Source organism: Stegodyphus dumicola, chromosome 10 (genome assembly GCF_044657685.1).
Source record: "Stegodyphus dumicola isolate Sdum_Otavi_A_Nest chromosome 10, ASM4465768v1".
Classification (NCBI taxonomy): domain Eukaryota; kingdom Metazoa; phylum Arthropoda; class Arachnida; order Araneae; family Eresidae; genus Stegodyphus; species Stegodyphus dumicola.
The window spans coordinates 177,191,398-177,203,736 of record NC_140777.1 but is presented as its reverse complement, the minus strand read 5'-3'; the positions used below and the strand labels follow the sequence as shown (position 1 = coordinate 177,203,736).

Here is a 12,339-nt window from a genome sequence, read left to right as displayed (position 1 = left end):
GGCGTTGCAGTTTTACTCGCCAGGTTTAAGCTATATCGGCAGCAAGGATCGACGGACACAGTCGGATCAATATCACAGTTTAATCTTCTTCTGCACAACTGAAATATGCTACAATGCTTATGCAACTCTGCGATCTGCTACAGAATCGACTTTGAATGGCTATTCCTAAGAACATATTGTCGATTTAGTTACCTAGCCTCAATTTTTTTTTTTATTTCAAGAAAAATATATTTAAAATTCTGCTCTACAACTTTATGAAAACGATGAACTATGGCTTTTAAATAATAATACTCTGATATCAGAAAATGAGCCTTTCTTCTGTTGAAAGCCTTTCTTCTGTTGTTCTAGGTATTGAAAAATTGATATATAAATTGCAATACTGAAAAATAGATTAGAAAATATAATGAAGCTGCAAAAGTGGTTGTTTTGTGTCTTTGGTGAAAGGCTGATTAAACACAACAAGGATCAAACAAATTCGAGCACAACAAGGAATAAAGTTCAGTTCAATCCAAATAATATTCGCAGCTATTTTCTGAGTTGTTTATAAAATTTGCATTCTTTAGTAATTTTTATAAATTTTTCGAAAGGGTTTTCGGATTATAACCTATAAAAATTTTGTCATCATCTTAAAGGAGATGTATTTCAGGGCATACCTGCAAAAAATTATATTTTTTTGTTTAAAATTTCAAAAGATATCCGTTAATTTATATACTGTCGAGTTTTGAAATTTAGGATTTTTTTAATAGAGGTAATTTTATTCTTCTCGTGCACAGTTAAAAGGAAAGGAAAAGTGATTACAATAAATTAAGAATTTCGGCAACTGAAAAAAGTGCCCCAAGACAAATTTTAAAATTTTTCGGTAAATTTCTCATCAAACTTTACAAAATTTAGTATTTAGGCATAATTTGATTCGTAGAATCGAAATATGAAAAAAAAAATCGGTATGCCATTTTAGAAAAAGTCCGATTTTTTGTCAGAATGCAATATAAGAAATGCTGTATATAAATCTAATAAATATTTTAAGTCACGCATTCGAGGCATGAGAAACATAATTTAAAATTTCGCCATTCGGCCCAGTAGAACCGGTGTTATAGAAGTGTTATTTTTTAATTCTTTTTTGTTCAACGTGTACTTTAAAGACAACATGTAATTGGAATAAAGTTAGGTTTTACATTAAGTTACTTTTAACCACGAGGAATCAAATTCAAAGATGATTAAAAATTGATATTTGAAGAATTGTAAATCTACATTCAATGGTAGAATCAACTTCCATAATTAGCTCTGGAAAGGTTTCAACACATTTCCGATAGATCTTTGTAATTCTTTAGCTGTTAACACATTGACTGCCACGGCACTTTTCGGATTCCTGTCCGAGAAGCCAAATCGATTTAATCATATTATGTGATTAAAAATGCTAATTATGATTCGTAACAATCATTAAAACATTTACAGGATTTTATTTATTTATTTATTTATTTTTGTAGAAAAGAAAGGTCCTACGAATTATCTAGTAGTCGAATTTTGTTAGACAAAGCTCTTCGCAGAAGCCCACTACGAGATGATTCGTACAGACATGCTTTGACCTGTCACCTCGATACAGCTAAAACAAGAGCTAAGCGAGTAAGTTGTTCAGTATTATGTCTAATCTTGAATCGAAAACATTACATTTTCATCGATTTTAAATATTTTTGTTTCTATTTGTTTACAATAAAATAATAAATACTAAAATATGAAAAGGGAAAGACCACTTACTGAAGCCGAACTTGAACATTTTGCTAATTTAAGCGAGTCAAAAATCTGACGAATTTTTAGTTGGAGATGGTAACAACAATAGCGATTATGTACCTTCTGATGACTCAAGTGAGTGCAGCGATAATGAATTTATTTTCTTCCACGACGCTATCCATTCATATTTACACTTATAAACTACGAACTAACTCGTAGCGGCGCAAAAGTGGCAAGTTAAGCAACTACGAGATAACTCGTATGGGCGTTCTGAAGAAGAGCGCTAATACGAGTTACGTATATCGTGTTTGGCAGTCAACATGTTAACACTCGTACGGGCACTTCAACATAGTCGTCGCTGCCTACGTTGCTGTTTTATTCTTAAATAAGCCTTTTCTTCAAATACATTAATAACTATTTCAATATCCTAATAGATATCAATAAATATTTCAATATCTTTGATTTAATGCTCTCAATTACGTTGATGCAACCTAATCCATTGAAACGAAATTATCCATTTCCATTATATTAATAGGCACATCACTAAAACAAGATTCAAAGCCAACAAAATCATGATCATTTATGTACTAAAAATAATCTTGTATACTAATGTTTTAAAATTTATTAGTCCAAAGGGGCAATTTGCCCAGAAGGACTATTCATTTCGTTTTGGCATTTTGCGTCGATTCACGATAAGCGTTGTTTCACTTTTCATATTAATGCCACCTAATATTATCGCCCTGTATTATATTTAAAGAAATTAAATAATCAAGAATCTGCATAAATTTATGTACGTTTCTCGAATTGGGATAAAACAACGGTACCTAGAGCCATGAAAATTTGTATAACGTAATCATCCATAGAATATGAGCATGTGGAAGCACTATTTTGACCCTATTTTGAAATTTGTTTTATTATCGATTTCATATTTTGTAACACTTCAAAGAATTTTTGATTAACAAACTCAACGATTTCAAAGCGAGCCATGCCAACACTGTACGAAAAAGAAACATTTTTATCTCCAGCTCGCGAGACTCTGTATCGGAAATTCTAAAGATATGCTCACTTAAGAATTAGTCTGCGATATTTCTCTTGAACTCAATTTTATGGTTTAAGTGCGTAAGTTTTATGGTTAAGAACATGATATTTAATAAATAAAGGTAACACACAAAATATTAAAGAAAAAGCCCTTTGGACGTAATTTAAAATCTGAAACCTTTCAGTTTTTTTATTTTATTTTGTTCAGTTGAAAAAGTTTGTTTTCAAATTTTTAAACCAGACTGTAGTAAATTTGGACTACGTCTTCAATTAGTCCAGATTAGTGAGCGAAGTATTGTTGTATTTAAAATAAAAATTCTAATTGTGAAAAAAATATTTCACTAAAATGAAACAATTTTCTTTATTTTGAAAATTCTGTACTGCGCATCTGCATATCTGAATCTAATGATAAAACTTTGGATCAAAAGTCAATTGTTTTCTTCTCTTACTTTTTTTTGTACTTATATTTACATTCTGTGCACATAGATCGATAAACCATATGTGATTTTGTAAGCATAAATAAGAAATGAAATTGAATTTGTAATGCTGAATATTTTAGTACATATATAAAGTATGCTTTCCCTCCTTCCAGCATGCCTTCGTGGTGTAATGGCAGCACACTCGGCGCGTATTCGAGAGGTACAAGTTCGAGTCCCGGCGAGGGCATTGCACACATTTCTCATCTGCTACTTCAAAAGTCCTAATGAATTTAAAATGGCGCCCGGACCAAAAGACGGTGGACGATAATTCGACACTACCAGGATTTGGCAAATGGGTCCCCTAATCCCCAGTCGCCGTTTAAAAGAGGAGGAGTATATAAGGTACATATTTTCTCCCTCCTTCCATCATGCCTTAGTGGTGTAATGGTAGCACACTCATTTTTCACATCTCGCGCTTAAAATAACTTAATGTCTAAGGTATTTCTCCCACTTTCCTAGCGTGCCTTTATGGTGTAGTGGTCAGCATACTGAGACGGTATTTCAGAGGTCCATGGTTCGATTCCCGGCGAAGGCGATTGCTAATATTTCATCTTGCTTGCTTCTAAAAATTACCTAATGTCTCTATAATATTTGTATTTATTTTTTTATGAATTGATTTTTGGATATTTTGTATTGTTACATATTTATTTTTGTTTAGTTATTTAGTGAGCTGTCTCCTAACGAGTTATCTAAAAAGATCTTACATTATGGAGATCCTAAATATATCAATTTGTAGAGATATTAGGATGTTTTGGAAACAGGTAAGATGAAAAATGAGCAAACGCCTTCGCCGGGAATCGAACTACGGACTTCTGGAATACCGGCCCAGTGTGCAGAACCACTACACCACGAAAAGAAGGTGGGAGATATACCTTATATACCTCCCCTTTTAAAGGGAGGGCGACTGGGGTATTTAGGGGACCCAATCGCCAAATGTGGGTGCGGAGAATCATCATCCAATAACCCTTTTAGTTCGGGCGCCACTGTAGAGACATTAGGTAATTTTTGGAAGTAGAAGAGATGAAAAATTAGCAACATCTTCGCCGGGAATCGAAGCACGGACCTCTGGAATATGCAGAACCTCTACACCACGAAGGCACGCCATTTCCGGCGAAGGCACGACATAGGATTCATGTCTCCTATTCCTATTTTAAACGTCCTTTCCAAACTGTCGAATGGTTTCTGCAAGGTGTTTGAGAACATAAACTGTAATTCTGCGTTTAAAGCTGGAAATTTAATGATGATTTTCAGGAATTTTTGGGATAAAGGGCAGAATCGCCCCCTTATTTGTTTGGCGCTTTTTACAAGAGTAAGAAGAATTGGATTTTTGTCAATTTCCTTTGACTTTTCAAGTGAAAATAGGTCGATGTGTACGTGGATAAAGTCAAGGCAGTGCGCAATGCCATTTTTGTGCAATTGTGGAAATTTTTTTTAAAGTGAAAATAGGTCGATGCCGAGTTTGTGCAATTCATAAAAACCGCCAATTAGTGGGTGATTCTGCACTCTCCCCAATTTTTGTTCACATTTTTTATAATGAATTATCTTCTGAACTTAATCTGTATGTCATGCAATAATATACAAATAACATTTCTTTTAAATCGATAATTTTATTGTAACTTCAAAACATAAAGACAAATTGTTCAAATACAAAAATAATTTCTTCGTATACTGTTTATTTATTTTTTTAAACCTTCCTTAATTTTACAAGATAAGTGAACCTCTAGTTTCCATCTTATGTTTACTTCTTAGTAAAAGACGGGATTTTGAGTTTTTATCTGCTTTCATTGCTTTTCCAACCTTTCGTAAAATTTTCATATCGTATGTAGATAGATCTTATATAAATAGATCTTATATAATTATGTTGATAATCTGGGGCATTCCATTTCATTAAACAAGATCCTATACGACATTTCTGCTATCATCCTGCCAACCATCTGCGTCTAGAATCTTCTGGTATTCTGACTCTCAGGGAAACGTCCTTGCTTTTACCTATAGATAAAAAAAATTTCCACTTTTAATCACCACCAATCCAATCTCATAAAACTAAATGACGCATAAATTCAAATATTCGAACTGAATTTTGAATATTCGGATAAGAAATGTCCCTTCGGTTACAGCCGAAAATATCGCGGACGAAAACGTTGCTGAGAAAACGTCGATGTTTTGTATCACTATGTTTTAGAACTGCGATGTTTTCTCTTTGCGATGTTTTTTCCCACGATGTTTTGTAGCACGACGTTTTCGCCTTGCGTTGTTTTCTCTGCGACGTTTTCGTCCGCGATGTTTTTACCGCGACATTATCGGCAGACACCGTCCCTTCCGCAGGTCAGATATGTACCGTTTATTCCAGCATATAATGCGCACTTAATATCGTAAATAAGATAGAAATTTATGGGTGCGCGGTATACTCAGAATAAAAATGATAGATTCAAAAATAAAGAAAATATGATCGTGCAAAATTTAGATTTCTACATGCACTCTGCGCAAAAAAAGTAAAAAAAGGGGGGGGCAGTTCTATATCTCCCGTTTTACTGGGTCGATTGACGAAATTCAAATTACGTTTTTCATGTCTCGGAAGCGTGACTTAGGATATATATTAGATTTATATATAGCATTGTTCTATAATAGGCATTCTGACATAAAATCTGACTTTTCCGAAATGACATGCCAATGTTTTTCCATATTTCGATTCTACGACTCAAATGATGCCTAAATATTAAATTTTGTAAAATTTGGTACGAAATTTACGGAGAAATTAAAAATTTTATCTTGGGGCATTACTTTTTCAGTTCGCGGCAAATATAATTAATTCACTTGGTGAACATCTTAATTTATGACAAGCAATTTTCCTTTAATTTTTTTTAATGTAAACGAGCGTAAAAAAAGTCATTGTTCATTGTTTCAAATAATTTCAACAAAGTGCGTAAACCACAATTGCCGTCATTAACGCTTATAACATACATGCCAAATTTCCAAACGTTCCAATATGTATATTCACGTATATCATAGAAAATTTTGAATAGAAAACTCTTAATTTTTGCAGGTGTGCTTAGAGATATATCTACAGATCTGTACTTCAGGATGATGTAAAAATTTTATAGGTTATAATACAAGAAGTTTTCAAACAATTTGTAAAAAATATTTTAAATTACAAATTTAAAAATAAATCATAAAAAATGCGCGAATTATATTTGGATAACGCTAAATTTCGAAATCTGGAAGAAGGAATCAAGTAAGTTTAATACAAAAAAGGATATATATTAATAAATGTATATAAAATTCAATTAACATCGAGGGGCTAAAATTTTGAGGGCAATTTTTTTAAAAACCACTCGTGCGATGTTTACAAAACGTACCAGCTTGGAATAATTTGGGTCGTCGAATCGAAATACGGAAAAAAATTGACACGTCATTTCAGAAAAAGGGCGATTTTGTGTCAAAATACCCATATTAAAACAATGCTATATATAAATCTAATATATATCTGAAGTCGACCTTTCGAGTCATGAAAAACGCAAATTGAATTTTGTCAATCGGCCAAGTAGAACGGGAAATATAGAACTGTACCATTGTTTTACCAGCAGTGTACCTAAATGCTTTTTCTGGTGATTCTGACGATTTAATGGGACCCAGGTTTTTCACAGTGTTATCTTCTAAGAGTAGACCATTTCGTTACTCCTTTACGCAAAGCCCAATCGTTCTTCGGCATATTAATTTTTGTGATTTCATTTTTCTTTCATTAACATTTCGAGCTTTCACCAAAACTAAACATCCTTGCTGCAGCACGATTTCCATTTCCTTTCCCAAACTGAATAACTTTGTTCCTGAAACCAGTACTATGTTTGTTTCGTTTGGAAGGAGCCACATCTGCTGCTAAAAGTAACACTAAATCAACTGTATTTCAATTAAAGCGTATGCTATTTACTATAGCCTTCCAGGTTCACTTCAAAATCACGATTTCAAATGTCTACGGAAAGAAAACGTCTGATTCCTAATTCCGCGAATTCATTCGGGTTGGATATGCATTCGTACGAGTCCTTTCTTCAAAGCCTAGAATAACATTCTTGTGCACACCGGCATTAAATAAAGCTTACCCTCCTTGCAGAATTATTTAATCCCACAGGCATTTCCTGCCTTTACAGACGCATATTGTTCTCCTTATCGCTTGTCATTTCAGTATATCCTTTTTCGATAGCCTGGGAGAAACCTTCGAATGAATGTCTTCAAAAGATGAGAGCATTGCATTGTCATCTTTCAGATTTTGAGAAAATTGGTTGTCATAAATTACGAAGTTACCAAGTGAATTATACTTGGCGCAAACTGAAAATGTAATGCCCCAAGATAAAATTTTTAATTTCTCCGTAAATTTCGCACCAAATGTTACAAAATTTAATATTTAGGCATATTTTGAGTCGTAGAATCGAAATATGGAAAAACATTGGCATATCATTTCGGAAAAGTCAAATTTTGTGTCGAAACGCCTATTATAGAACAATGCTATATATAAATCTAATATATATCCTAAGTTATGCTTCCGAGACATGAAAAACGTAATTTGAATTTCGTCAATCAACCCAGTAGCACGGGAGATATAGAACTGCCCCCTTTTTTTTCTTTTTTTGCGCAGAGTACATCTAGAAATCTAATTTTTGCATGATCATATTTTCTTTATTTTTCGTAAAGAAATGGGTACGCGTTATACGGCGAATAACCTAAAAATTAAAAAAAAATATATAGTATGAAATTATAGGTGAGCGTTATACATCGATACGCGTTATACACTGGAATATACGGTAACTAAATAACGTAAATGAAAAATTATATAGCTTTTTTTTGTATTTTATTTCAACGGAGATCACGCATTTGAAAGCGGAAGATACTTTTATTGGATTAAAATAAAAGACAAGTTTTATTTATAGACATAATTAAACCATGAATTATATATTTGCCTAAACACACAACGATCACAATAATATTTGCACAAATGTAAAGCAGTCAAATTAATTTTTAATTGATTATACCCTAAAATAAAATATATAATCTTGTGTTCATTTCTATCATGCGTAATTAAGAAGGAAATTGTAATTTTATTTGAGCAAAAAAATGGCAAACAGCCTGTTTGTGTTGAACCAAAATTAAACATTTTTCTTTTGACTCACATAATTATTTAAAAATAATAAAATTTTAAAATTTCTTAAAAAACAAGAGATAAGTAATATGCATCATGTCTACAATCGTCCTTATTAAACTTTTATTTTCACAACCGTAGGTCGTAGACGTCTATCAGGATATTTATTACTCCATTCGGGATTTCAGAAGGGTATAATAAAAAAACTAAGACAAATACAGCAAAAAGAAACATTGCACTATATACAGAAATGATTCAAGTTTTATTTGCAGTCTTTACAGGCGTTCTATGTGTGAAGCCTTGGTCATACGGCATACATAAATATGATAGCCCAGTTCCTCTTAAATTCTATTTAACATGGTCCTATCAACGGTACTGGCAACACGTGAAATCCTTTCATGCAATTCTGCCAAGAATCATATTAAGAAAACAAAGAAAAACATCGCCGGATTTAATACCGTATGCATTTTACTTCTGGGGCTATGTAAAAGACTTTGTTTCATTCTGGGGCTATGTAAAAGTCCTTGTTTCAGCAATGAAGACTAAATTCTGAAACAGCTTTTAAAATTTAGACTAAATAAAATGAAACATATTTTGAAATTTTGACTAAATAAACTGAAATATTTATTTATTTATTTTGACTAAATAAATTGAAATAATTTGAAAGATCTTCATTAATATCTTTAGAGCTCCTGAAAAATTTTTCTTTAAATTAGCATTAAAAGAATTTCGTTACAGCCTTTTCTGTCATTTGAATGAATGATTTGTTGTTCAAGAGCTGATTTCAGTTGCTTTTAAGGATAAATTCTTTCTTAAACTCGTTTCTCTTGAGCAAATTACCATAAATTATCTTCAGACAAATGCGTCTTGGTTAGTTAAATTTTTTAACAGCATAATGAAGAAACTGTAATAATAGTACACGATGAATTTCCTAAATGGCATTATATTAGATTTAGTTCACGAGAAGTTGATTTTGTTCTAAATTATTTAACTCCTCTGTCTGTAAGAAATCTGATGAATGAACCTTGTTAACATATTCGAGACCCTCCATTCCGAGGCTTAGTGAAACAGTGAACTTAAAATAAAAATAACATGGTAGGTTTCATTAATTAATACCTATTATATACAGATTTTGAATTAATTTTTAAGTACAATTAAGTGCTTGCAGATGACATCAATTCATTCATTTCTAAAATGGTGCAAAAATCAGTATCATACATACTAATTTTTCGGGTCAGCCAAACGATTTTTGAATTGTTTCTTGCACCAATTCATATACTGTATGTTATCATAATATTATATTGTTACGAATTTGGTATTTAAAAAGCTAATATTAGTTCAATTATAAATTAATTGGTTTTATTTCTCGCGCAGTGCAGCGCGTGACGAATATTAAAAGAAAGCTAAGCCGGAAAATTGAAAATACAAGAGCGCGTGCATTAAATAAATAAATATCTCTTTTTGATTTCGAGAAAGTACTGGAAAATTCTAGCGCGTGATTTTAAAATCTTATAAAAGGAGGAAAACATCTCAGTTTGTAGTAGTTGCTTAGTTTGTTGTTGTTTAAAAAAACTACTGTTGTTGATTGTAGCGAATTCGTGGATTAGCGTTCTTTAGCTGTTTTGAATTACGTTCTATTGGACATTTGAGTAGTTAAAAGAAAACTACTGTGAGATATTGTAATACTGCGTGATAATTTGAGAAAATTTAAGCATTTTTGTTGTGATAATAATAAATTTTTGTTCATTTTTTTTCATCGGACTTGTGCATTCATTTCATAACGAACCCGTACGCACGCAACAATTTTTGGTGTCAGAAGTGGGATTTGAATGCCAATAACAAGAGCGATGGAAGAACAATTCAGGCAAATGATGACTGCATTTGCTGCTTTCCAAGAAAAGATGGAAGGGGCCGTCAAATCCGTTAAGGAAGAAATGAAATTGGGCCGGGAATCCGTTAAGGAAGAAATGAAATTGGGCCAGGAATCCGTTAAGGACGAAATGAAAGCCGTTCAAGCTGGTCAAGAAAAGATTGAAGCATGTCAAGAAGAAATGAAAAGAGAAATTACCTGCATAATAGAAAATAAATTTGAAGCTATGGAAGGCAGAATTGACACAGTTGAAAATAAAGTTGGACAAATTGAAGAAAAAGTTTCTTTCGTAAAAGATCAAATTGAAGAAAGAGTTTCTTCGGTGAAAGAAGAAATAGAAAAAAAAGTTTCTTCTGTAAAAGAACATATAGAAGGGAGAGTTTCGGCTGTGGAGGAACGAATTGAAGGAAGAGTTTGTGCCGTCCAACACCAAGTCGAACAACAAATTGATGAGAGAGTTTCTGCAGTTGCCAAAGAAATGGAAACGTTAAAGAAATTCGTAGTGACGGCAGGGAGCAAGAATGATGATTTTAAATTCTTACCGATGCCTGCTCGTCCATTTCTGAAGCTATCCACATATGATGGGAAGACATCCTGGCAAGTGTACAAGACCCAGTTTTCTATCGTTGCGGATGCGAATGGATGGGATTCCCAAGCTAAGGCCTGTCATCTCGCCGCTTCTTTAAGAGCCGACGCAGCGGATATCCTTCAGACTCTTCCCGAAAACAAAAGGTTAGATTTCGAAGCTCTGTCCGGCGCTTTGGAGCTGCGCTTTGGCGAGAAATGTTTAAAAGACTACAGCAGGCTTCAATTAAAATCCCGTCAACAGAAGCCCACTGAATCACTTCAGGAGCTCGCCACGGATGTTGAAAGGCTGTCACATCACGCCTTTTCGGAGTGCCCGACAGAAACAAGGGAAATCCTGTCCCTGCAATATTTCATCGATGGCATCCGGGATACCGAAATACAAAAAGCTCTACGAATGGCGGATGTAAAAGATTTAAAAAGCGCTCTAGTGTACGCCATGAAATTCGAGGCAGCCCAGCAAGCCACTCATCGAGACCGCCACCCAGTCAGAGCTGCTCAAGTCCAGGAGCCAGGGGATCAAGTCACCGCTCGTCTAGACGATTTAACTAGACAACTGAACTCCTTGAGACGGAATATTGGTGAGAAGAAACCGACCGTTAAGTGCTGGAACTGCGGTGCTGAAGGACACATACGACGAAACTGCAGAATACTCCAGGGTACGGATGTTAAGACCGCTTCTAACAAGCAGCAGGGAAACTAATTAGTGGCCTTCTCGCGGGGCGGAGGTTGCCAGATAATGAAAAGCCCCAGTTTAAAGCGCTTCAGATTTCTGCAGTGAGAGGCGGCAGTAATGGACTTTTCATAATAGGACATATTAACGGAGTCCCCTGCAATATGACGATAGACACAGGAGCCAACGTTACCATCATCCGAAAAGATTTGGCTCAACAACTGGAAAGCAAACTTATCTGGACGCCGTTCTGCGTTACCCTACAGACTGTGTCCGGTGAGAAGATCGACATCAATGGGAAAGTAAATGGTAACATCACGTTTGGAAGTGCCGCTTACCATCACACGGCATATGTAGCAGAGATCACTGATTCTTGCATACTCGGATTGGACTTTCTAAGGAAATACAATTTTTCCTTGGACTTTAAAAATAACGAATTGCATTCTGCGTCTGAGGACATAACGTTATTTGGAATTAATAATGAAGAAGTTAAATCTGTCCACAGAATCATAGCACAAGACAATATCACAATACCGCAAGAACAGAAATTTTACTCCCTGGATCTATAGCCGAAAACAGAGATTTACGCTACGGCATCATAAAATATCCCAATAACTGTAATAGCCCGAAAGGAGTACTAGTAGCCTCAACACTCGTCGACCTATCGAGAATGGTTATCCCGGTGAGAGTTGCCAATGTAACTGAGAAGGCGAGAGTTATTAAGAAAGGCGACGTGGTTGCAGCATGTACTCCAGTAACCAGCGTTGAAAGAAAGAGCAATATCCAAGAATCCGTGTCCTCATCAGAGAGCATTACATCGGAGTTATTGCAGAATGCGCAA

At 34.3% G+C, this 12,339-nt stretch overlaps 1 protein-coding gene and 1 long non-coding RNA gene across 4 annotated transcripts in view; one reads left to right on the top strand and one right to left on the bottom strand.

Moving 5' to 3' along the window:
• LOC146995211 (uncharacterized) overlaps positions 1–12,339 on the top strand; it is a 361,401-nt gene that overhangs the window by 191,497 nt on the left and 157,565 nt on the right. Inside the window, exons 2-3 of the long non-coding RNA XR_015043649.1 lie at positions 1,485–1,620; positions 3,356–3,584. This is a non-coding gene — a long non-coding RNA (uncharacterized LOC146995211). The remainder of the gene's footprint in view (positions 1–1,484; positions 1,621–3,355; positions 3,585–12,339) is intronic.
• LOC118197612 (echinoderm microtubule-associated protein-like CG42247) overlaps positions 4,694–12,339 on the bottom strand; it is a 31,306-nt gene continuing 23,660 nt past the window's right edge. For 2 of the 3 annotated variants that reach the window (XM_035369140.2, XM_035369138.2), the window contains exon 4: positions 4,694–5,231. In XM_035369140.2, the coding sequence (XP_035225031.1) occupies positions 5,208–5,231 (24 nt within the window). In that variant the 3' untranslated portion in view covers positions 4,694–5,207. The remainder of the gene's footprint in view (positions 5,232–12,339) is intronic. The other variant, XM_035369137.2, reaches the window with a different exon arrangement.